The sequence below is a fragment of the Ranitomeya imitator genome, chromosome 10 (assembly GCF_032444005.1).
Source record: "Ranitomeya imitator isolate aRanImi1 chromosome 10, aRanImi1.pri, whole genome shotgun sequence".
NCBI classification, from domain to species: domain Eukaryota; kingdom Metazoa; phylum Chordata; class Amphibia; order Anura; family Dendrobatidae; genus Ranitomeya; species Ranitomeya imitator.
Window position 1 is genome coordinate 41,693,608 of NC_091291.1, and position 25,764 is coordinate 41,719,371.

Below are 25,764 nucleotides of genomic sequence, written 5' to 3' on the forward strand. Positions count from 1 at the left end.
TGTAAGCTGGTTTATCACATGGGTTCACTACTAATGGTGTTATTGTCGTCCCCTGACAGGAGCAAAATGGCGCAATACAGCTGTTTTCTAAAAGAGGACACAGTTTTTGAAGACTCATACTTTCCACAGGAAGGCATCATATTTTCTGTAAGGCCATGTGCACACATTCAGCATTTGGTCAGTATTTTACCTCAGTATTTGGAAGACAAAATTAGGAGAGGAACAATCAAAGGAGAAGTATAATAGAAACACGTCACCACTACTTGTGAATTTATCACCCACTCCTGGTTTGGGCTCACAAATACTGAGGTAAAATACAGACCAAATACTGAACGTATGACTGTGGCCTAACAGTAGAACTCACGCAGGCTCGATTAGCACAGTCCACTTTGGTCACGCCCATTAGATGGGATCTGGTCGGGAGTATGTATAACGCATACACACCCGCTTGCTCACAACCGGCAAATCCCTGCAGCGTACAGTGCGTGCCCTGGGGGGGATTCATAAGTCTGCAGTCACACAAGGTGACTGCAGACTTCTCGATTTGAACTGGACAACTCCTTTAATAAAGAGGTTATCCAGGCTTGGGGTTGAAATCTACAGTGTCACTGTGTGACTGTAGACTTGTGAATCTTCACAGCATGCACTAAGCACACTGTCAGGATTCTCCTGTGTCGTCAGCAAGTATACGATTTGTGTACATGAGGCCACATGTCAACTATACTTGCATGGCCTTGTCAAATACAAGTGACTACAAGAGGCTGGACACATCTAGTAGGAATGTGGCCAAACGTATGCAAGTCAAGTCTTGACAGCGAGTACTGTGCATGCCATGAAGATTCACAAGTCTGCAGTCACATAGAGTCACTTCAGATTTAATCCCTAAGCCTGGACAATCCCCATAGAACCACCACTGAAATTAGGACATCAGTCCATCTATGCTAAAGTAACGTGTACAGTCATCTAAGTACAACCTCGCTTATTTCTATGGATTTACATATTAGAACATAATTTAAAAAACTGGGCAAAAATGCAGAAGAAATCTGCAAAAAAATTAAGTACACCCCATGAATCTTATAGACTACAGAAACACAGCAGCAATAATTGGAAGTAATAGTTTTCTAGTTGACTTTATCCGTCTCTGACATCCTCGTGGAGGAATGTTGACCCCCTCTTCTTCACAACATTGCTTCAGTCTATAGAGGTCTGCGGTTATCGGCTTCTGCACAGTTCTCTTGAGGTCATGCCCCAGCATTTTATTTGGATTGAGGTCTGGACTGAGATGGGGCCGTTGCAACATAAATTCAGTATATTCATACTTCAAACACATTTACATATCACTTTTTTCCAAGCTCCAAGCCCATATATCATTGACCGATTTGTGGTTGTTGCCAAATTTTGCAAATATGATTTAAAGCTCTGATCATGTACATACCTAAAAAAGGAGAAAATTCTGTGCAAAAGGTTAATGAAAATTCAGAAAACTGTCAGTCTATAGTTTGGTTCTTAGACTCCTGAGCACCAAGGACGAACGCATTTCTAGATTTCCGTGTCAGCAATTTGTGACACAGGAGAAGTCACTGTTTTCACACCGCCTAAGGCATCAAAAATGTAAAGTATACGTTCTACAGGGACGGAATGTTAAGTATCGCTCTCTGCGACGATCAAATGCTGTACACAGATATATAACTTCTATTACTTATTATTCCCACATTCTGGAGTCCTTCATACTAGTTAATTATTTTATGGCACTTACTAATGTATAAGTATTAGGGCTCATTCACACTTTTATTTGTGTTTTTCACCGTTTCACTTGTACCTATAATAGTAAATGGCGCTGTTTGTATGTCCTTGACTTTTCAAGGACCAAGCTGTAGGCAAAAAATCGCTGACATATGTCCAAGTATTGGATTAAAATTGGCAATGCAAGTCTATGGGTCCGGGAAAAAAAAAATGGACAGCACTCGGATACTAAAGATAGATAAACTTTTTTTTGCTGTTTCTCATCCGCGAAAAATTCATGAAATTTGGATTAAACTCGGATGTAAAGGGCTCACTCACATAACAGGTTGCTCAAGATCGAGAAAAATTTACCAAGTTTCATCACTGATTTCGGTCACAGTTTGATCCTAGTTCCAGAAGTTTTTATCCTACATGAAACGAAAAAGAAGTATCTCCAGCCTCACCTAAAAGTTTTTAAAAATCGGCACTCAGATGCCAAGTGCTGTCCAGATTTTTCATGACTTTCATTATCGATTGTGATCCAACACTCAGATCAACTTTGGTCATGTCTCTGTGATTTTACAATCACAGATACATGAACAGCCCCAACAGGAGCTTATTTATTGGAGATGAGTGGATCAATTTGTGGAACTCCAGTCCATCATCCAAATCATTGGTACCTGGCGGATAGAAAGAAGTCCCTCGAATCTCTTGCTTTCCGGCATCCCCCGTGAGGCTTTTGATGAGCCAGGGGCTGAAGTGATGTCACCTGTGCGTCACATTGCATAGATGACGTTGCACCAGCTCTGACAAATCAAATGCCACTCCAGGGGCTCCGGGAGGTAAGAGACTCGCTGGCCTCTCATCTAGCCTCTAGATACCACTGACCTGGACAATGGTGCAAAATCCCATAAATCAATCCACTGACCTCTATTACAGTATTTATTAATAGATGTTTTAAAATAAAGCTAAAGTGAAGAACCTCCAAGATTTTCCAAGTTACTTCCAAGACCATGAAGAACCTCCAAAATTTTCCAAGTTACTTCCAAGACCATGAAGAACCTACAAGATTTTCCAAGTTACTTCCAAGACCATGAAGAACCACCAAGATTTTCCAAGTTCCTTCCAAGATCATGAAGAACCTCCAAGATTTTCCAAATTACTTCCAAGACCATGAAGAACCACCAAGATTTTCCAAGTTCCTTCCAAGATCATGAAGAACCTCCAAGATTTTCCAAATTACTTTCAAGACCATGAAGAACCTACAAGATTTTCCAGGTTACTTCCAAGACCAAAGGCCCTCGTACACATTAGACGGCTGTCAACCGAAGCATCTTATACCGAACATTGTTATATTCTGTAGCATATTTTTCTACAAACCTGACATATTGAGATCAGGTGGTAACATATCGCTGTCTTTTTGGTTGTCACTTTTTAAATTAATGGGCAAACAAGTCTCCCATTGTATTCTATGAACCAGTGAATCTTCAAATCTGCAAATCCATTAAAATAGTCAATCGGAGACAATCATTCATCTCTAATTGTAATATAACAAAGCCCTTTGTCTTATGCCCGTTTTGCAAACATAATGACTAATATGCGGTTTTGTTGGATGAGCCATTGTAAGTGAAAACAAGGCAAATGTCCTTGGAGGAGACCTCGATATAACAAGAATGTTTCGCCAGCGACAGGCTGTTATTGTAGCAGGTGGAAGCAATCAAGAGTTTTCGTAAACATTGTTCAGTATCTATTTGAGTCAGTGGCCAATTTGTGAAATGCAAGGATGAGTCTAGTAGACCAGAGCAGGATTAGGACCTATGTCAAGACCAGGAGCAGTTCACACAGTCACGCTCTCAACCCGATTCCTACTGGTTTGATTATAACAACTTTCTCATGGTGACTTACATCAGTTGGCGAAATGTGAAGGTGAGAGGAGTAGGACTGGAGTGCTGACTATGAGATTGTTCCTGAACTGGACACCAACCACATGACTAATTTGTGGTAATCCTATCCAGTGCCTAGCGTTTTATAAAGTGATTTATGGCTCAGTGGTTCGCACTGCAGTGTTGGAATCCTGGGTTTAAATCCCACCAAGGACAACATTTGCAAGAAGTTTGTATTTTCTCCCTACCTTTGCGTGGGTTTCCTCCAGTTTCCTCCCGCACTCCAAACACTTTAGAAATGTTATTCCAGTCTCCGACTGGAGTAACCTTTTTTGACAAGGAACATGGAGGCGCACTCCACTGAAGTGGCATGCTTCTCTTAGTCAATTATGAACATATCATTCCTACATGCCCATCTTTAAGATTGGTGTTGTAAATACCAGTCTTAATGAAGGTTGCATGGTGGAGAAAGTGCTGCCTCATTCAAGAGGCGCACTTTTCTTAATGAATCAGATGTATCTTAAAAGTGGCAGGCGCCTCTGTGCTTCTTGCCAGAAATCTTTCTCTGGGCAGAGACTGGAGTAACATTTCTACTGTAGTGTAAGGTACGCCACAACGGATTATTAGACAGGCGAGTATTGCAACACCTCCATCTTTAACGAGCTCTGCCCACTTTGGTGGAGCTGGACAAAACTGGTGCCAAAAGTCCCAACTTTACAACAGAATTTTGCTACTTTTTAAGGTTTATTAGCTATAATTCTGGCATAAACACCTTAACGAACTGGAGCTTATCAATTTTATGTAATACATTTGTGATTGGTCTTAAAAGTTTATCATTTCTCACCCGTTCTCGATATAAAACCTACATACTTTGTACTGTGGATAAATGCTTTCAGCAGAATATTTAACCATATGTGATGATTTGTTATTAGCTAAGGTTCTGGTCATATCTGCTATTTTTGCCCCAATGGCTCCATTATAAGATAATGGGTTATGAGAGGCCCGATTAAGATCCTACATACAACGCGTTCAGTGTGGATCCTTTTGGAGCTTCTTTCTTTCTATTCTTGATTTGTTGTGGTGGTTTATGTTATTGTTGATTCTGTTTTCAATGAGTTGTCCTTCTTTTCTACCTTATAAATATTGCTACTGTCTGTTTAAACCATTACAGGAATGTATTAAGCATTTTGCTATTCTTTAATTGGGTAGGAACGTTGCAAAAATGACAGTTCTTGAGGTCGACTTCTTCCGTAAAACCTGTGACCGCTATACGACAAACACTTAGGTTGGAAAGCACTGGTTTAGGTAGACAGAATCAGGTCGCAGAATCATAAACTCCAATATAAACACATATAAAGCTCCTCCATGGTGGAAGATAGGATTCAGTCTTTACAAATAGCGCATTTACTAATGGGCATATTGCCATCTGTGACCTTCTCTACTACACAAGAGTGTTATACGCGTATGTGTAGACAAATATTTCCACAAGTCCACCAGGGAGTTTTACAAATGTTAATTTTACTTCTGTAGATCTCAGAGGAAAAACATTTGAAATTCTATTACTATAGTAGAAAAGTTAATATCTTGTTGCCGTAAGGTTTAAAAGTGTTTTGGGGAAACTCAATGTCATGGTCATACTTAAGTTTCATAGCTAGCTTTAAGGTTGAAGGTGGAATAAGTCCATTGAGCTCAACCTATAACCTAACATGTTGATTCATAAATAGGCAAAAAAAAACATGAGACAGATGCCAAAAGCTCCATATTAAATTCATGTTCGGTCCCTTCATTTTTGTACATTACAATAAGATCACCCCTTAGCCTTCTTTTTTCCAAACTGAATAACCCCAAGTTTAATAATCTGTCTTGGTATTGTAGCTCACCCATTCCCTTAATATCCTTAGTCATTCTTCTATGCATACGCTCTAGTTCAGCTATGTCCTTCTTAGACACCAAAGACCAAAATTGTACACCATATTTTAAATGTGGCGGCACAAGTGACTTATTTGGAGGCAAAACTATGTTCTCGTCATGAGCATCCATGATTTTGTTTTCCTTCACAGTGGCTGCCTGGCACTACTCACTAAAATTAACTTTACTGTCCACTAATACAACCCAAATATATTTCAGTGCCAGGTTTACCATGTAATGCATAATTGCACATTTTGTTTCCTCGGGCCAAGTGCATGACCTTACATTCATGTATGTTAAACTTCAATTGTCATTTCTCTGCCCAAACCTCCAGCTTAGATAAATACCTCTGTAATATTAAATTATCTTGTTAATTACCTTGCAAAGCTTAATATCATCTGCAAATATTGAAATTCTACTCTGTATGCCCTCTACAAGGTTATTAATAAAAAAAATGTTAAAAAGAAGAAGGCCCAATACTGACCCCTGTGGGATCCTACCATTAATCGTGATCCAATCAGAATGTGTGACATTTATTTTATTTTCCACAGTGCTTAACAGACATTATCATCACTGTTCCCATAGGCGATCATAATCTAAATTCCCTATCATTATGTTTTTGGAGTGTGCGAGGAAACCAGAGAACCCAGAGGAAACCCACGCAAACACGTGGAGAACATACAAACTACTGGCAGAGGTTGTTCTTTGTGGGATTTGAACCTAACCACTGAGCCATTGTGCTGCCCAATTAATAGCCAATAATAATAACCAAATTAATAACCACCATTTGTTTTCTATCACTGAATCAGTTATTAACCCACTTACACATATTTTCACTTAGTCTCATGTTATGTACCAACTTTTTTTGTGGCACCTTATCAAACGGCACATTGTCTTCCCCATTTGTACTAACCAGTTCCCAATTTAAACACTCCTCTAACCTTCTAGCCATGGTTTCCCCAGCACAGATACATCCTCCCTATTGTGGTGAAACCCATCCCTAACATAGCACCTGTAGTCAACAGGGAACTCAGCCCAGTTCCCCAGAAACCCAAAACCCACCTGGGCTGGCATGTGGTAGAGGTGGTATTTCACACATCACTACCGTTTGAGGTCTTTGCCATAAACTTCTGGCTTAAATGTTTATCCAAGAGGTATTGTTTCTCCTTGCGGAGAGTGACATGTTAAGCATGTCGAGATGAGGAGACTTAAAGCCGCAATGCTCCTCTGGGAAATATGCAAATTGTCTCTTCAGAGAGGAAGAGGACTAGAACTCTAGTGCCACCTATTGGCTTAAATCTTTGAAATTATTTTTATTGACCTTCCACTTAATTCTAACTTTGTCATTGGCGCCAATGTGCAGTATGACCGCCAAGTCCTCACAAGAGTCCTGTCCAGTAATCCATCAACCCCATCCGCAATGTATCTCGAGCAACAGGGAGAGAACACCATTTGACAATCCACATCTTTGTGACAGATTTCCCTATCTGTTCCCCCAATAATTGACTCTCCCACAGTGTGAAAAAACTAAACACAAACAAGTATAGGGTAAATAATATTAGATTTTATATTTTCCTTTTGAAGTATTTTTCATATTTATCTCTTGTGAAAGGTTAATATATATATATATATATATATATATATATATATATATATATATATATATATATATATATATATATATATATATATATATATATTGGCAGAATCTTCTAAAGTTCAAAATGATGGCCATCAATGACCACTATTATAGAGTGAACTTTGGATGTCTTGGGCTCACCAGAGAAATGATTTCTACTGGGAAATGGCCAACTTCAAATAAGACCAGATGGTATCTTGTGATGCCTTTCAGGACTTAATATATTCGGTGACTAGTGGTTGCTTCAAAGTTGTGCTAAGCAAAGGGTTAAGGTACCGTCACACTCAGCGACGCTGCAGCGATATAGACAATGAGCCGATCGCTGGAGCGTCGCTTTTTAGGTCGCTGTAGAGACGTCAAACACAGCAACTCCAGAACGATGCAGGAGCGATCCAGTGACGTAACGGCGACTCACTTATCGTTCTCGCTGGTTGTTAGCTCCATGTAAAACGTTGCAGGCATCGTTGCTTTTGATGTCAAACATGACGATACACGCCGACCTGACGAGGAAATAAAGTTCTGGACTTCAAGCTCTGACCAGCGATGGCACAGCGGGATCCTGATCGCTGCTGCGTGTCAAACACAACAAGATCGCTATCCAGGACGCTGCAATGTCACGGATCGTTGTCGTTCTCGTTGCAAAGTTGCTGAGTGTGACGGTACCTTTATCTTGTACTCTCATGGGGAAGTCTGACTAATAAGCTTGGCATACACTTTAGATAGCTGTTGGCCAAGCAATGGTTCAACCGGCAACTATCTCACCCAACTCTCCCATCCACAGGAGCGCTTCCTCTGATGAGTGGAGGTGTATTATCTACCAGACATCTCTGACAGCAGCTCATCTCTTAGAGCACAAAAGGATCGTTAGTCTAAAATTGGACACACCGGATTCTTATCTCCCCCGATAACCAACTGTCTGGGGCCCTCAAAGACTTTAGATTGTTGGCACAAAGGATTCATGCCGGTTGGTTCAGCCAATATTTGTCTAATGTGTGTGGGAACCTTTAGGATCCCTATATATATTTGATCAATGTTGACTTTGGAAAGATTGGCTTAACATCTGATGTATATGAGGGTCTCTCAACTCTCCTCTTACAGATCATATTGGGTAAGTTCAGTGGACAGCAATCTAAGATGGATTGACACCTTTACTGAGTGACATGAATATATTAATGTGTCCACTCACTGCTTTTGTCGTGTTCAAACTAATGTTATTCTTCTACAACCTAAATCCCATTAGTATTCCTATAGTAACATGTATTGACTCTTTCTGCAGGGGTGGCAAAAACGAACCAGAGCCTGAGCAGCCCACTCCCCGAAAGGTGTCCATCAGAAGAATTCACTCAGTAAGTGAGTTTGACCCAGATGTCCTGGATAGTATGCACTCCTTGGGTTGCTTCAGGGATAAAACCAAGCTGAAACTAGAACTACAGAATGAAGAGTAAGTATTCATGGTTCTTTATAGGAAATGAGATTTTTTTTTAAATCATACATGTATTTTGCTTACTGTTTTCTTTTCGAGAGGAATCCTCGCACAATTTGGTATTAGCCACACTCCGGTGTTCATGTGCTAAGGCGACGATAGGCAGCTGAGGCTATTTACCCTTTTACGGCTGGTCACGGACACCACTGTATTAAACATAAATGAAAATTACAAAATTGAGGAAATATTTTAAAGCATTGCTGCTCAGAAATAATTTAGTAATAACTGGGGCGAACATAACCAAATAAAGAGTTTATTAAAAATTGTATAGGGCTACGCATTATGGCACTGAATCCGAGCCTTCCTCAGGCCACAATGGATGGAGAAAGAATGAGATTTATATACATGATAAAAAACAAAACAAAAAGGAAATAACATAATAGGATTTAATCAAAGGTCTTGACATCATAGAGGACATTTATAAAACACTCTGGAGCTTGTTTTTTTTACGTGCTGAGTTGTAGTTTTTATTTCTACCATTTTGGAGTGCACGTGACTTTTTGATCTCTTTTGATTATATTTTTTGTAGGGGTAATGCAGTGATCAAAAAAAAAAATCTTAATTTTGGCGTTTAATTTTTTTTTTCCATGTTTTATTCCTTGCTTTTAATGCTGAATTTAGCAAAGAGGAAAAATAAGATAGAGGAGGAGAAGGAGGAGGCTATTGGAACAGGAAAACTGTAAAATTGTGATACATGCATTTGTGAGTCTGTGTTCAGTATGCAGTGGGAGACTCAGATGAACCCTTTAGAAGCAGAGATGTCCCCTTCTTACAGATTGTTCCTTTGGATGCAGCTATGTCACGCTCTTGAAGATTAACACTGTGGGAACAGCTGTATTCTCCCTATTTATCAGAGCTGGATATTACTCAGAAACACCTTATTACATTGCTGATAAATAACAAAATTCAATGTGAAATAAAAGTTCAGGCTCCTGGCTAGAAGTTAGATAAATGTTTGCCCAATTTATGGTTTGTTGATTCACTACCCAGTGAGATGGATTAGTGAATTAATTTACCATTTTTGTGATCGTCATTTGGTGAATTTGGTCTGTGGACCAGCGAGTTGATAAAACGGTGAAATAGGACAAATCCTGACAGATTTGAGAACACGGCTATTGTAACGTGATACTTGTTTCTTAGTGACAACTCATAGCATAATTATGACCTTCATGAAATGTACATTCATCTATCTGTTCAAAATTAGGGTCACCTTGTGTGCAGCCAGATGCTTTCCATATTAATCATCCATTGTCCTTTAGTACAAAGTTCTCGAAGGACCGAAAGCTTCTGAAAAATACTGCCATCTACAAGACTTGTTCCTCCAAACTGATCCGTAAACTTGACAAGAAAGCCGCCTATTAATACATAACATTTGCACATTTTGCATTACTTGCAATTTTTTTTAAGAACATTTTAATATTTTGTTTTCAGTGAAAACCAAGAAAAGATGATTTATTATCTTCTCCTGGATCGTAAAGAAAGATATCCAAGCTGTGAGGATGAAGACCTCCCTCCTCGGAATGATATAGGTATGGTGTATACGGTCACTGATGCAAATGAAACACCAGCTTTGGCGTTAAGTCAGGACTTTGGGCAGAAATTCGAGTTCCACCAAAATCGTCACACCATGTCTATGTATAGACCTTACTTTGTGCACAAAGTCATGTTGGAACAGGGAAAGATCTTGCCTAAAACTGGTCCACTTGCCTACTTGCAAACGAGGAAAATGAGCCCTACTTAGCCAGCCATTCTTCAAAAACCTTTCAGAATGTCACATACAGAACTTTCATTCATCAGTCCAAGGAACAGGATTTTAATGCTCCACAGTCCAGTTTTCACTACACAATAATTGCACTTACAGTTGCCAGGACAGGTCTGGCAGATCAGATATTTCGGAAGCAATCTTTTTGCAAAAATAGCATCCTATGCCAGTGTCACATTTAAAGGGAATCTGTCAGTAGGATCATCCCTCCTAAGCCATCTATATGGGTATGTAGGTTATAGGAAGCTGAATAAAATGATACCTTGATATCTGCTGTCCGATGTTTTGTTCCGGAGAAATCTTTGTTTTTCTTAATATGTAAATGAGATGTTAAGATCTATGGGCTGGACATAGCTCTCCCGGAGAATCTGCTTCCAGGAATTATTTTAAATGAAAGGGGGCGATATCAGTGTGAGACATGTAGATCAGGAGAGCAGACTGTCAGTCATTACATGTTTCACACTGGTAATGCCTCCTTTTGTACAAAATAATCCTTTGGGTCAGATTCTCCGGGAGATCTATGGCCCTCCCATAGATCTTAACAACTCATTTACATATTAAGAAAAATATAGATTTCTCTGGAACAAAGATATCATTTTATTCGGCTTACTATGACCTACATGCCCATATAGACGACTTAGGAGGGTTCACCCTGCTGACAGATTCCCTTTAAAGTCAATGAGTTATTTAGTACAATCAATGTTACTGTCAATATTTGTATATGAATATTACATAGCTGTGTGCATGATTTTATGTACCAATCTGAAGCACGTGAACTCAGTAGTTAGTTCAGCCCACTTTCAGGGCATTTAGTGCATGTTTATTACATATTTCCCAATTTTGCAGATATTGTCTTGAATTTTTAAGCAGTGAGCACAATTCCGGCAAATTTAGGGCATTCTGACCAAAAAGGTTGAGGTATGAGTGAACTCTGCTCCAAAGTGGGTGATCCAGTGTAGGTTGGGGGGTTACCAGGGCATTCTCAACAGAAAATGTTAGTACGTATGCTATTCTCTTTGCTATGAGTTTCTATAGGTATGATGTCAGACTGCACCATGGGGAGCTTTAACTTCCAAAATGAATTATTGTCTATAATTGTAAAATGCAACCAGAGTCATTACTTACCGTATTAGTAATAAATTCCGCAGAAGCTTGTAGTATTGGATATTCCCTAAGCAAGTCCAAAAGCCCTGCCTTGAATTCTTTATTATGTAGCCTTTATCTTTATTGAATCGATCTGGCACCTGCCACTTTTTACTAACTCTCCTACTACTGGTTAAAAACAAACTACTTACTTTGCATTAAATAATGATCTAAGGAAGGTGCAATCGCCGTTTATTTCTGCAAAGACAAATTAATTAATGATGGAGAGGATGGAAAAATATTACGAACACTAAGATCTTCAAAACCCATTGCGTTGAGCAGAGGGCCGGACACGATGACCCTTGAGTTCCCTTCCAACTCTAACATTCTCTGATTCTATGAAAAGAAGCTAATGCGAGAATAGTCAAACATGGCTTAACCCCTTAAGGCCCGAGGGTGGTTTGCACGTTAATGACCGGGCCAATTTTTACAATTCTGACCACTGTCCCTTTATGAGGTTATAACTCTGGAACGCTTCAATGGATCTTGGCGATTCTGACATTGTTTTCTCGTGACATATTGTACTTCATTTTAGTGGTAACATTTATTCGATATAACTTGCGTTTATTTGTGAAAAAAACGGAAATTTGGCAAAAATTTAGAAAATTTCGCAATTTTCCAACTTTAAATTTTTATGCCCTTAAATCACAGAGATATGTCACGCAAAATACTTAATAAGTAACATTTCCCACATGTCTACTTTACATCAGCACAATTTTGGAACCAAAATTTTTTTTTGTTAGGGAGTTATAAGGGTTAAAAGTTGACCAGCAATTTCTCATTTTTACAACACCATTTTTTTTTAGGGACCACATCTCATTTGAAGTCATTTTGAGGGGTCTATATGATAGAAAATACCCAAGTGTGACACCATTCTAAAAACTGCACCCCTCAAGGTGCTCAAAACCACATTCAAGAAGTTTATTAACCCTTCAGGGGTTTCACAGGAATTTTTGGAATGTTTAAATAAAAATGAATATTTAACTTTTTTTCACACAAAATTTATTTCAGCTCCAATTTGTTTTATTCTATCAAGGGTAACAGGATAAAATAGATGCCAAACGTTGTTGTACAATCTGTACTGAATACGCTGATACCCCATATGTGGGGGTAAACCACTGTTTGGGCGCATGGCAGAGCTCGGAAGGAAAGGAGCGCCATTTGACTTTTCAATGCAAAATTGACAGGAATTGAGATGGGACGCCATGTTGCGTTTGGAGAGCCCCTCATGTGCCTAAACATTGAAACCCCCACAAGTGACACCATTTTGGAAAGTAGACACCCTAAGGAACTTATCTAGATGTGTGGTGACCACTTTGACCCACCAATTGCTTCACAGACGTTTATAATGCAGAGCCGTAAAAATAAAAAATCATATTTTTTCACAAAAATGATCTTTTCGCCCCCAATTTTTTATTTTCCCAAGAGTAAGAGAAGAAATTGGACCTCAAAAATTGTTGTCCAATTTGTCCTGAGTATGCTGATACCCCATATATGGGTGTAAACCATTGTTTGGGCGTATGGCAGAGCTCGGAAGGGAAGGAGCGCCATTTTACTTTTCAATGCAAAATTGACTGGAATTGAGATGAGATGCCATGTTGCGTTTGGAGAGCCCCTGATGTGCCTAAACATTGAAATCCCCAAAAGTGACACCATTTTGGAAAGTAGACCCCTTAAGGAACTTATCTAGAGGTGTGGTGAGCACTTTGACCCAACAAGTGCTTCACAGAAGTTTATAATGCAGAGCCGTAAAAATAAAAAATCTTATTTTTTCACAAAAATGATCTTTTCGCCACCAATTTTTTATTTTCCCAAGGGTAAGAGAAGAAATTAGACCACAAAAGTTGTTGTGCAATTTGTCCTGAGTGCGACGATACCCCATATGTGGGGGTAAACCACTGTTTGGGCGCATGACAGAGCTCGGAAGGAAAGGAGCGCCATTTGACTTCTCAATGCAAAATTGACTGGAATTGAGATAGGACGCCATGTTGCGTTTGGAGAGCCCCTCATGTGCCTAAACATTGGAACCCCTCACAAGTGACACCATTTTGAAAAGTAGACCCCTTAAGGAACTTATCTAGATGTGTGGTGAGCACTTTGACCCAACAAGTGCTTCACAGAAGTTTATAATGCAGAGTCGTAAAAATAAAAAATCTTATTTTTTCACAAAAATGATCTTTTCGCCCCCAATTTTTTATTTTCCCAAGGGTAAGAGAAGAAATTAGACAACAAAAGTTGTTGTGCAATTTGTCCTGAGTGCGACGATACCCCATATGTGGGGGTAAACCACTTTTTTGGCGCATAGCAGAGCTCGGAAGGGAAGGAGCGCCATTTGACTTTTCAATGCAAAATTGACTGGAATTAAGATGGGACGCCATGTTGGTTTGGAGAGCCCCTGATGTGCCTAAACATTAAAACCCCCCACAAGTGACACCATTTTGGAAACTAGACCCCCTAAGGCAGAGGTCCCCAACTCCAGTCCTCAAGGCCCACCAACAGGTCATGTTTTCAGGATTTCCTTTGAATTGCACAGGTGATGCAATTATTACCTGGGCAAGACTAAGGAAATCCTGAAAACATGACATGTTGGTGGGCCTTGAGGACTGGAGTTGGGGACCCCTGCCCTAAGGAACTTATCTAGATGTGTTTTGAGAGCTTTGAACCTCCAAGTGTTTCACTACAGTTTATAACGCAGAGCCGTTAAAATAATTTTTTTTTTTTTTGCAAAAATTATTTTTTAACCCCCAGTTTTGTATTTTCACAAGGGTAACAGAATAAATTGGACCCCAAAAGTTGTTGTCCAATTTGTCCTGAGTACGCTGATACCCAATATGTGGGGGGAACCACTGTTTGGGCGCATGGCAGAGCTCGGAAGGGAAGGAGCGCCATTTGGAATGCAGACTTAGATGGATTGGTCTGCAGGAGTCACCTTGCATTTGCAGAGCCCCTGATGTACCCAAACAGTACAAACCCCCCACAAGTGACCCCATATTAGAAACTAGACCTCCCAAGGAACTTATCTAGATGTGTTGTGAAAACTTTGAACCCCTAAGTGTTTCACTACAGTTTATAACGCAGAGCCGTGAAAATAAAAAAATCCTTTTTTTTCCCCACAAAAATTATTTTTTAGCCCCCAGTTTTGTATTTTCCCAAGGGTAACAGGAGAAATTGGACCACAAAAGTTGTTGTCCTATTTGTCCTGAGTACGCTGATACCCCATATGTTGGGGTAAACCCCTGTTTGGGCGCACGGGAGAGCTCGGAAGTGAAGGAGCACTGTTTTACTTTTTCAATGCAGAATTGGCTGGAATTGAGATCAGACGCCATGTCGCGTTTGGAGAGCCCCTGATGTGCCTAAACAGAGGAAACCCCCCAATTATAAATGAAACCCTAATCCAAACGCACCCCTAACCCTAATCCCAACTGTAAACCTAACCACACCTCTAACCCAGACACACCCCTAACCCTAATCCCAACTGTAACCCTAACCACACACCTAACCCTGACACACCCCTAATTCTAATCCCAACCGTAAATGTAATCCAAACCCTAACCCTAACCCGAATGGGAAAATGGAAATAAATACATTTTTTAAAATTTTATTATTTTTCCCTAAGGCTAGGTTCACATTGCGTTAGGGAAATCCGTTTAGCCCTAAGGCTAGGTGTCGTGTTTAGTGGTCGCGTTAACGTCCCCGCTCTGGAAGATCGGGGATCGGACCTCGGGCGCGCCGTGGACGCTGCAAGCAGCGTCCGAGGCGCGCCACAAAAGAACGGCACCTTGCTAGCGCGAGCCGAAAATGGCACGCTCTAGCGATGCGCTACACCCGAAAATCACATTGCTGTCAATGGGTGTGCTAACGGACCCGTTGCACGGCGTTAATTGTGACATTTTCGCCGTGCAACGCTGTCCGTTAGCGTTAACCCATTAACGCAATGTGAACCTAGCCTAACTAAGGGGGTGATGAAGGGGGGTTTGATTTACTTTTATAGCGTTTTTTATATCGGATTTTTATGATTGGCAGCTGTCACACACTAAAAGACGCTTTTTATAGTAAAAAAGTTTTTGCGTCTCCACATTTTGAGACCTATAATTTTTCCATATTTTGGTCCACAGAGTCATGTGAGGTCTTGTTTTTGCGGGACGAGTTGACGTTTTTATCGGTTACATTTTCGGACACGTGACAGTTTTTGATCGCTTTTTATTCCGATTTTTTGTGAGGCAGAATGACCAAAAACCAGCTATTCATGAATTTCTTTTGGGGGAGGCGTTTATACCGTTCCGCGTTTGGTAAAATTGATAAAGCAGTTTTATTCTTCGGGTCAGTACGATTACAGCGATACCTCATTTATATCATTTTTTTTATGTTTTGGTGCTTTTATACGATAAAAGCTATTTTATAGAAAAAATAATTATTTTGGCATCACTTTATTCTGAGGACTATAACTTTTTTATTTTTTTGGTTATGATGCTATATGGCAGCTCATTTTTTGCGGGACAAGATGACGCTTTCAGCGGTATCATGGTTATTTATATCTGTCTTTTTGATCGCGTGTTATTCCACTTTTTGTTCAGCATTATGATAATAAAGCGTTGTTTTTTTGGCTCGTTTTTTTTTTTTTTCTTACGGTGTTCACTGAAGGGGTTAACTAGTGGGCCAGTTTTATAGGTCGGGTCGTTACGGACGCAGCGATACTAAATATGTGTACTTTTATTGTTTGTTTTTTTTTGTTTTTTAGATAAAGAAATGTATTTATGGGAATAATATATTTTTTTTTTTTACACGTGTGGAAATTTTTTTTTCTACTTTTTCACTTTGTCCCAGGGAGGGACATCACAGATCACCGATCTGACATACAGCAGGGCAGGATTAGAGCTGCAGCTGCAGCCTGATCCTGACCCGGAAGTGCTCCCTGCAGGACCCGGATGCAGCCCGGCGGCCATTTTGGATCCGGGGACTGCAGGGAGAAGACGCTCGGTACACGGTGAGTACATCACCGTGTACCGATCGTCTCAGGGAAGCACGCAGGGAGCCCCCTCCCTGCGCGATGCTTCCCTGCACCGCCGGCACATCGCGATCATCTTTGATCGCGGTGTGCCGGGGGTTAATGTGCCGGGAGCGGTCCGTGACCGCTCCTGGCACATAGTGCCGGATGTCAGCTGCGATAGGCAGCTGACACCCGGCCGCGATCGTCCGCGCTCCCCCCGTGAGCGCGGCCGATCGCATATGACGTACTATCCCGTCACTGGGAATTAAGTCCCAGGTCACCTGGACGGGATAGTACGTCTTATGGGATTAAGGGGTTAATTTGCCCAAATTATCTCTGTATGACCCTATTTATTATACTTTTTACATTTTTAAAATAGATCCACCTCGGAAAAGAGTTGATTCCCCAATGTTGAACCGCCATGGAAAACGCCGCCCAGAGAGAAAGTCTATGGAAGTCTTAAGTGTGACCGATGGTGGCTCACCGGTGCCTGCACGACGGGCTATTGAGATGGCACAGCACAGTCAAAGGTATAACAAGTTACCATTAATAAACATTCTTGGGAAAGTATAATATACAGTACTGTGCAAAAGTTTTAGGCAGGTGTGGAATAAATTCTGCAATATAAGAAGGCTTTCGAAAATAGAAGTGATAAAGGTCTATTTTTTATCAATTAACAAAATGCAAAGTAAAGGAACAAAAGAGAAATCTAAATCACCCTACAGTATTTAATGACAACGCTATGCCTTCAAAACAGCATTAATTTTTTCTTTTTACACTTGCACACTGTTTTTGAGGGAAGTCAGCAGGAAGTTTGTTCCAAACATCTTGGAGGACTAACCACAGATCTTCTGCAGATGTCACTTGTTCAAAACTTTGTTCCCCTTTATGCAATCTGAGACAGATTTGATGGTGCTCGTATCAGGGTTCTGTGTGGGGTTGGACAATCATTTCCAGAACTCCTTGTTCTTTTTTATGCTGAATATAATTCTTAGACCTCCTTCACAAGTCCTGGTGATTCCTGTACAGGAAAGTTAGTACTGGTGAGATCCGTGGTCCATGCCTGTGTGTACATATGTGACATCCGTGCATCCGTTTGCTGTCCATGTGTCACATCTGTGTGGCATCCGCGTGCTGTCCATGTGACACATACTGGCACCTAGGAAAAGCAGTACAGTTAGCGGTTCCCAGCCGTAGGGTGCTGAAGGCAGCTCTCATCATTGTCGTCTGATCTCCCTGAGTTTAGCGCTACCAGGCGACAATGGTTGGAGTTGTTTTCAGCACCCACTGTATACATTGTGTGTAAAATTAAGAATTAAATTAAAAACATTGTGTGGGCTCACACATAATTTTCATAGCCAGCAGAGGGAAAGCCCACAGCTGAAGGCTGATGTTAATAATCTGGGAAAAGGGACAATATTGAAAAGGTTCCCAGGCTATTAATAACAGTTCACAGCGGTTTGCTTAGCCTTTACTGGTTAATTTAAGTGTGGGCCCCTAAAAAAAAAGAACTTTCCACCTATAAATTCAAACCAGCAAAGGGTAAGCAGACAACTGCGGGCTGATATTAATAGCCTGGGAAGGGGCCAGAGATATTGCCCTTTCCCCTGTCCACCAACATCAGCCCTCAGGGACTCCAGAAACGGTGTATCCATAAAATGCACCAAATCTGGCACTTAGCATCCCTCGTCTCTCTTGCCCTGGTTCAGTGGCAAGTGGAGTAATAGGTTGGGGTTGATTTAAGTATTGTATTGTCAGCTAACATCAAGCCCAGGGGTTAGTAATGGAGAGGCATCTATAAGATGCCCCAATCCTAGCCCCATAGTGAGTTTTTAAATAAACACAAAGCAAGAATAAAGTCCTTTATTTGAAATAAAACTCAACACCAGATGTGTCAAACTGCATTCCTCGAGGGCCGCAAACAGGTCATGTTTTCTGGATTTCCTTGTATTGCACAGGTGATAATTTAATCACCTGCACAGAATGATTCCAGCACCTTGTGCAATACAAGGAAATCCTGAAAACATGACCTGTTTGCGGCCCTCGAGGAATGCAGTTTGACACCTCTGCTCAACACCCTCTTTTGCACGTTTCTTAAAAAAAAACTTATGCTCACCTCTATGCCTATAATCCATCAATGCCCATGTCCCCTGTAAAAGATAAAAAATAATAAAAAAAAATATTGCTCACCTGTCCAACAAGGAAATAATCCATTTGTCCCACGTCGTAATCAAGGAAGTAAGACCAAGCAACTTAACTATGCACAAAAACAAAGGAACTGGGGTGCAGAAAAATGTCAGCACATGCTCTAGATTGATGAATCAAAATGTGAAATATTTGGCTGTAGCAGAAAGCAGTTTGTTCCTGAAGGTCTGGAGAGAGGTACAATAGTGAGTCCAGGCAGCAGTGAAGTATGGTGGAGGCTCCTTGAAAGTTTCGGGCTAAGAAATCTAGGCAGACACTTATTCATCATGCAGTACCATCAGGGAGGCGTCTGATGGGCTCCAAATTTATTCGGCAGCAGAACAACGACCCCAAACATACAGCCAATGTCATTAAGAACATGAAGTCCTGGAAGTGACCAAACTGACCCACAGAGCCCTGATCTCAAAATTATAGAGTCTGTCTGGGATTACATGATTAGAGAAAGGATTTGTCTCCATGTACAGAAGATCTGTCGTTATTTCTCCAGATTGTTTGGAACAATCTCTATTGAGTTCCTTCAAAAACTGTGTGTAAGTACCTAGAAGAGCTGGTGCTTGGTTTCCATTTTGCAGGCAAAGACTGGTCACACCAAATAATGATTTTATTTACATTTTGCACTTAGCATTTTCTTGATTGGTAAGAATAAACTATCGACATTTCTCAATTATTCCAGGTGTCCATAAAACTTTTACACAGTGATTATATATATATATATATATATAAATATATATATATATATATATATACATACACATATTCCTCAACATTAAAATTGCTCCAGGAAGGAAAAGTTGTGTAATTATGGAAAGAGATGTACATGCACTCACAAGCCTCGGCTGCTACGTTCGGTTTTGCTGAATGCACATGAGCACAGAAATCATCAAGCTCCGCTGCTGGCAGCTCCTGTGCAATTGCCGACCAATAACAACCCAGATGTGCTCAGTGGCAGGCAAGTCCAAAGACAATACAGCTATGGTAGCATGTTTAGGCCACACAGGCTGCTCACAGTTGCATGAGTTATATGTGGCTTAGTGTTGTTGTATTGATAATCGGCTCCACGGACATTTTGAAGAAATGGGCGTACCGCTGATTCCACCACAAAATCAATCTAACACCATGCTGTTAGTGTACCCGGATTGAAGACTTGAGTGGTCTGGCTACCATCCAATTATGCTACCTGTGAGGAGTTGGCCACGGATTGAAAGACTAGTGAACCAATGGACGTAGAGCGGAGTCCACGGCTCTAAGGGATACAGACTTTTTCCAGCACAGAGCACCAGTATGCCAAGCTAATTGTTGCATTTTATTAGAGATTTGATTACTCATCAGTTAAAGGTGCAAAAATCTTGTCTGCAAATTGTTCAGCCTCACGAATCAATGTTTCCTTTCAGTGACAGTTAGCATAGGAAGCCATATTTGCTGCATACATAAGGACAACATTAGCATTTCTTTTGTGCATCTGATGGGGGCATGGGTGTCTTTGTTCCTATTTGCAGGGGGCATCCTAATACATAACCCTGCAGACAGGCTGGAGAATGGGCTTCTAGACCATCTTGCAGCAAATGTTTAAGAGGGAGGGTTTAGTGAGGGCGTTGGTAGAGTGATGGTGAGGGGAGATGATCTGTTGCTGAGATATAGAAGGTGAGGACGTGTGCACTACTGATGATGGTGCTCAGGTAGGTTCCCACATCATGTGATAATAAGCTGAAGAACCTGGCACTCAATGCTTGTGAAAAAATTTGTTCGTAGTACCAACAAACGTTTCGGTCCCACTTCGGGACCTTCATCAGTTACGTAATAATGGGCGTTTAGAGAAAAGAACCAATGGTAATGAACTGCGTCAGTTAGAAGTTCAGGCCAAAAGTTGAATATGCTTTTTGCAGCATGTGTTCCTGGCCGAGACACGTCGAAATGGGACCGAAACGTTTGTTGGTACTACGAATAAATGTTTTCGCAAGCATTAAGCTGAGTGCCAGGTTCTTCAGCTTATGATCTGTTGCTGAGGTCTTGGTGCCTATGTATAGATGGCCTATGGAGATTGCTTCCCAGCTGGAGCTGGTTACACATGCTATGGTTTTGGGACCTGTCGTCTGGATTTAAGAAAGTATCCTAAGGACTGTTGTTGGTGGCTGGAGCTGAATATACTTGTATGGTCGTGGAATCCATCATCTGTAGGAGCATGGATTTTGATTACAGACTATACTGGTGGGAGATACAAAAGCTGTGGGCCAACCAAAAGTTGAGAGACAGTGGGTATTGCCTGTTACAGGGGCAGTAGAACTACCGGCCCCGGGTCGGGATCTTGTAGAATGCAGGGCATAGCATTAAGACCATCTACCTGTAATTTATGTAAGACCATGGAAGTGAGGAATAAAAAATACCCACAACCACAGATCCTAACACCACCCGACACAATAATCCTGGAAATAGGAGTGTGTGTGATGTTCTCTCATCAAGGCCTCTTCATGGCATTGCCCTTGTGGTCTCATCAAATGCAGAGAATGGCACATAGTGATCCATTCTGTACTGCAAGTGAAATTGGATGTCATATACCACGTCTAAGGCATCCAACAGTGTCTACACAAACCATCAGAAGGGATTTGCACGTCATTGTGTCACGAGCCAGACATCCAGTTACAAAGTGCTCCATTGACTTCACGTCACCACTCTCAAAGAAGTGAGATTTGCTTTGGTCTTGAATGCAATGCTGGCAGGAGATTGGTCTGGAGACTATGTGGGCAACGTAAGAAGAAACCTTCACAAGGTAACGTAAGTGTCCCAGGAGCTGTTTTTTCTAACATGACAAAGCCAGGCCACATGTTGCACATACTAATGTGAAAAGCATACTACCATGGCTGCAGCGTCTCTGGACTTGTCTACCATTGAACACATCTAGGACGTCACGGTTTGTCATTTGCACAGGAGCTACCAGAAGCGGATCATGATGATTTACCCAAGTGCATTTAGCGCAGCAGACCATTCCTCAGACGATCATTAATAAGCTGACTGATAGTAGCCGAGGTTGTAAGTGCCGGGATTTCTCTGTGTTACGCTCATTCTACATACGAGGTTTTGAATCTTTTGTTTCCATTTCCTCATCATTTGCAGATCAATAACATGTTTATCCATCCTGTGATGTCCAGAATTCCCTGACTTTTACTTCTTGATGCTGAAATTTTAATGTTGAGTGTATAAATATGTTTATGTTATTTTCTTCATATCTTTTAACCCCTTCAAAGTATATTTATGTCAAAGGTTGTGTCCCTGACTTTGACGTGGGTTCCAGCGCCGAGCCCACATCTTTCCCCGCAAATGATGACTGATTTAATCAGCTGTCATGTGCCTTTAACAGCTGCGGGTGGATCGAACAGTGCTATTGCATAGCACAGGCGATCATACGACCGCTGCTTCAAGTCTCCCGATGGGCCTATTAAATACTGTAAAAAGTGAGAAAAAAACAAGTTTTTGAAAACATAAAAAATTAAAAAACAAAAAGTTCAAAACACTCCCCTTTTGTCCCATTGAAAATAAACATAAAAAATGCAACTTTGGTAGCGCTGCTTTCAGAAATGTCCGATCTTTCAAAATATAAAGTAAATTGATCAGATCAGTAAAGGGTGTAAAGAGAAAAAAAATTGAAACACCAGAATTACGTCTTTTTGGCCATTGCAATAAAATGCAATAAGACATCACATCTACCCTAAAATGGTATCAATAGGAACGTCAGCTCAGGGTGCAACAAATAAGCCCTCATCAAGCCACAAATCCGGAAAAAAACAACTCTAAGGGTCTTGGAAAATGGCGCCAAACATAAAAAATGTTTTCATACAAATTATGGAATTTTTTTTAACCACTTAAATAAAAAATAAATTATACATGTTTGGCTGGTATCGCTGTACTCGTACTGAACTGGAGAATTATATTGCCAGGTCAATTTTACCATATAGTGAACATGGTAAATAAAAAAAAAATAAAAAAAACAATTGTGACGATTGTGGAATTGCACTTTTTTTGCAATTTCATCGCACTTGGAATTTTTTTCCCTTTTTCCAGTACCCTATATAGTCAAATCTATTGTGCCATTCAAAAGTTCCAACTCGTCTGACAAAAAAAAAACCAAAACCCTCATCTGGATATATTGGCAGAAAAAAAAAAAAAAAAAGTTATGGTTCTTCAAAGAAGGGGAGCAAAAAACGAAAATGAAAAATGGTGATGGCGTGAGAGGGTTAAAAGTATATAATAAATGTACTATTATATGTATAGTATAGGGTAAGCATGAATCTAATATGACAGAGCCTCTGAACACATTACATATAAAGTGTATCTGCAACAGAGATAGGAAGGCTGCGCACCTCATATTCCACGTACCTTCATTTTATTCGGAAAGCACGATCACATCATTTTAAAAAATACAAGAGACAATCCCTGATTATATTGTAGGAAAAATGATGTATGGCTTAAGGGGAGAAAGATCACATGAAATTGCTAGATGCAGAAGGAATAGCCATGTGAAATCATACCACTTGACCTATATATCTATCTGGCTGAAACGTAATCCTCCCAAAGCATACAATTTAGATCAGGGCGAAACGGGGCCAGCGTCATTGTTCCATGTGCCGTAGGTAATGGATCTTTCCTTTTGTAGGTCCAGATCTGTGAGTGGCGCGTCGACTGGTCTCTCATCCAGCCCTCTCAGCAGCCCAAGGGTAAGCATTGAGAAGGAAATACACAGTGTTATAAGACTGCAGAAGTGGACCGAATGCCACGGCATTACTGTGCCGGCAGATCACATGGTCACCGATGCCTTACATTACATACACCATCATAAGCCACATCTTGCACCTTTTCAGGCAAACCCTCCTTACGGCCACAATTGTTTTCTGCATCATTCATCATAGCCATACTCAAATATGGTGGTATCCCAGTATATAAAGAAATTCAACATATCAATGGCACAAAGGGATCGAGTGTGAAAATTCAGCTTACCCAATGTCCTTCCTTCCTCCTTTCGGAGAAGAGTTGGAATGCCTCCATGCACATAAGATAGATGGCCTGTCTTGTTGAAATCGTTTGGCTTTGACTTCTTTTCATGTATAATGGGGCCTTGAAAGGGTTTTCAACTACTGGAAAAACTCCTTTATAATCGCCTTCAAATGTCAAAAGTGACTTTTCCATGCCAAATAATCACAATTCAGTTTGTTCTAGTCAATAGCATTTCTACACAAAACAAAATTGAGTAGAATTCATATTGAACGCAAATTTGCTCCACCTATTTGAGAATGGCCATTGATGAAAGTTCATACCGGTTACACCTTATACACACAGCAGTACAGCCCATGTCCTGTTACATTTCTCCATCTCATTGTCAAACATCAATGCCCATCCGGCACTTTTCTGTCCCCCCTTGCCAGAGTCCCGTATTCACTTTCTCCCCCACGCCGCTGGAAACCGCTGATGGGGAGGACCCCCGTGCCATCTGGCAATCCAAAGCTGCTCACCGTCAGCCTGACCCGAAGACCCAAACGTTGCCTGCTAAGACCAGCCTGGGAGAGAAGCCCCTCCACACCATTAAATCCAATCCCTTACCAATTACCATGACTGCCTCCTCCCCACCGCATGACTCCTCAACTTCACCTCATCGCTCCCCATTATCCCCTCCTTTCTTCCCTTCCTCACTACCTGCTCGTTTTTTCCCTGGTACTAAATCCACCACCAAATCTATCCCTTTGCCGCAGGTGACCCCTCACCCTTCTCCCCGTGGTAGTCCCCTCCCTACCCCGCTGGGTACCCCAGTGCATACGCCCAAGGACAGCCCGACTGGGACGCCCAGTGGCACCCCACCCTCAAGTCCAGGAGTTGGTGGGGTGGCTTGGAAGACACGACTCAACTCTATCAAGAATAGTTTCTTGGGTTCCCCACGTTTCCACCGTCGGAAATTGCAAGGTAGGTTTTCTTTTTCAATATATGAGAGCCATCTAGTGGTGAGAGTATGCAGATGGCTTCATTTTAGGATTCCTACTTCCAGTAGGTGGCACTAGAATTTTAGTCTTCTTCCTCTCTGCAGAAACAATTTGAATATTTAATTTTCTAAAGGAGCATGCATGGCCTATAAGTCTCCTTGCATTGACATGTCAGGCATATCACGCTCCACAAGGAGAAATGTTACCCCCTTATACTCCAACCAGACAGACTAAAAGCTTAAACAAAGGAATCTTTGGAATCCTTGGTCAGGGACCATATTGCTTACAACATGCATATAGTTATATTCCTCCTACATGTAAATCTTAAATGAGTTTTCCCAAAATTGCAAGTTATGTCCTCTCCCTTGAATACAGTTGACCATTGGGAACCATAGCTATCCTAAAAACAGGGCTCAGGGACCCCCTGTATTCACCTTTTCTATCCCTTAAAAAATGAATGATGCAGAAGCTGTGCATGCACATTTGTGCTCTATACAGTCCCGTTCTGCACACAGGTGAAATCCATGTTGCACACTGTCATGATTTCCCGGTATTCCCCATACTGGTGGATGGTCACACGATCATATGCATGCGATTTTCCTACCTGTAGTTACGTGGTCTTTTCTTACTTCTTTTCTACTGATAGAAGCTTGATAAGACTTGCTGGAACATAACCGCAAGTATGGAAATCGGTCACATGACAGCCCCTTTTAATGGGGAACACAGGGGAATCGTGACAGTGTGCACATCACACACTAACGTGAATCGGAGTCTGCAGTCACATATATTGACTACAACATTTTCTTCCGAGGCTGGGAAATAACTTTAAAAATATCTCTTGGTCCTGATGAGGCTAATGTTCCTACCGTGTAAATCCATGTCAGAATGGAAGGATGATATTTTTTTTAAACGCTTTCCCTCTTGTGTTCTAACAGATGAACTCATAAAATGTTTATTTTTAATCTCAGTCTTATGCTGATTGTCACTGCACAATCTGTGCCGTCAGTGCTGACAATGTCATTGTGTATGGACACACCTTATTGACAAGTGAAATGGAACACCCATTTGTCAG

At 40.9% G+C, this 25,764-nt stretch overlaps 1 protein-coding gene across 6 annotated transcripts in view; it reads left to right on the forward strand.

The window, feature by feature from the left end:
• The window catches only part of LOC138651843 (serine/threonine-protein kinase BRSK2-like), a 341,472-nt gene that overhangs the window by 296,302 nt on the left and 19,406 nt on the right, over positions 1–25,764 (forward strand). For 3 of the 6 annotated variants that reach the window (XM_069742386.1, XM_069742385.1, XM_069742384.1), the window contains exons 10-14: positions 8,429–8,593; positions 10,067–10,164; positions 16,907–17,057; positions 23,378–23,438; positions 24,468–24,675. In XM_069742386.1, coding sequence (XP_069598487.1) covers positions 8,429–8,593; positions 10,067–10,164; positions 16,907–17,057; positions 23,378–23,438; positions 24,468–24,675 — 683 coding nt within the window. Of the gene's footprint in view, positions 1–8,428; positions 8,594–10,066; positions 10,165–16,906; positions 17,058–23,377; positions 23,439–24,143; positions 24,676–25,764 lie in introns of all 6 variants that reach the window. The other 3 variants (XM_069742381.1, XM_069742382.1, XM_069742383.1) reach the window with 1 other exon arrangement.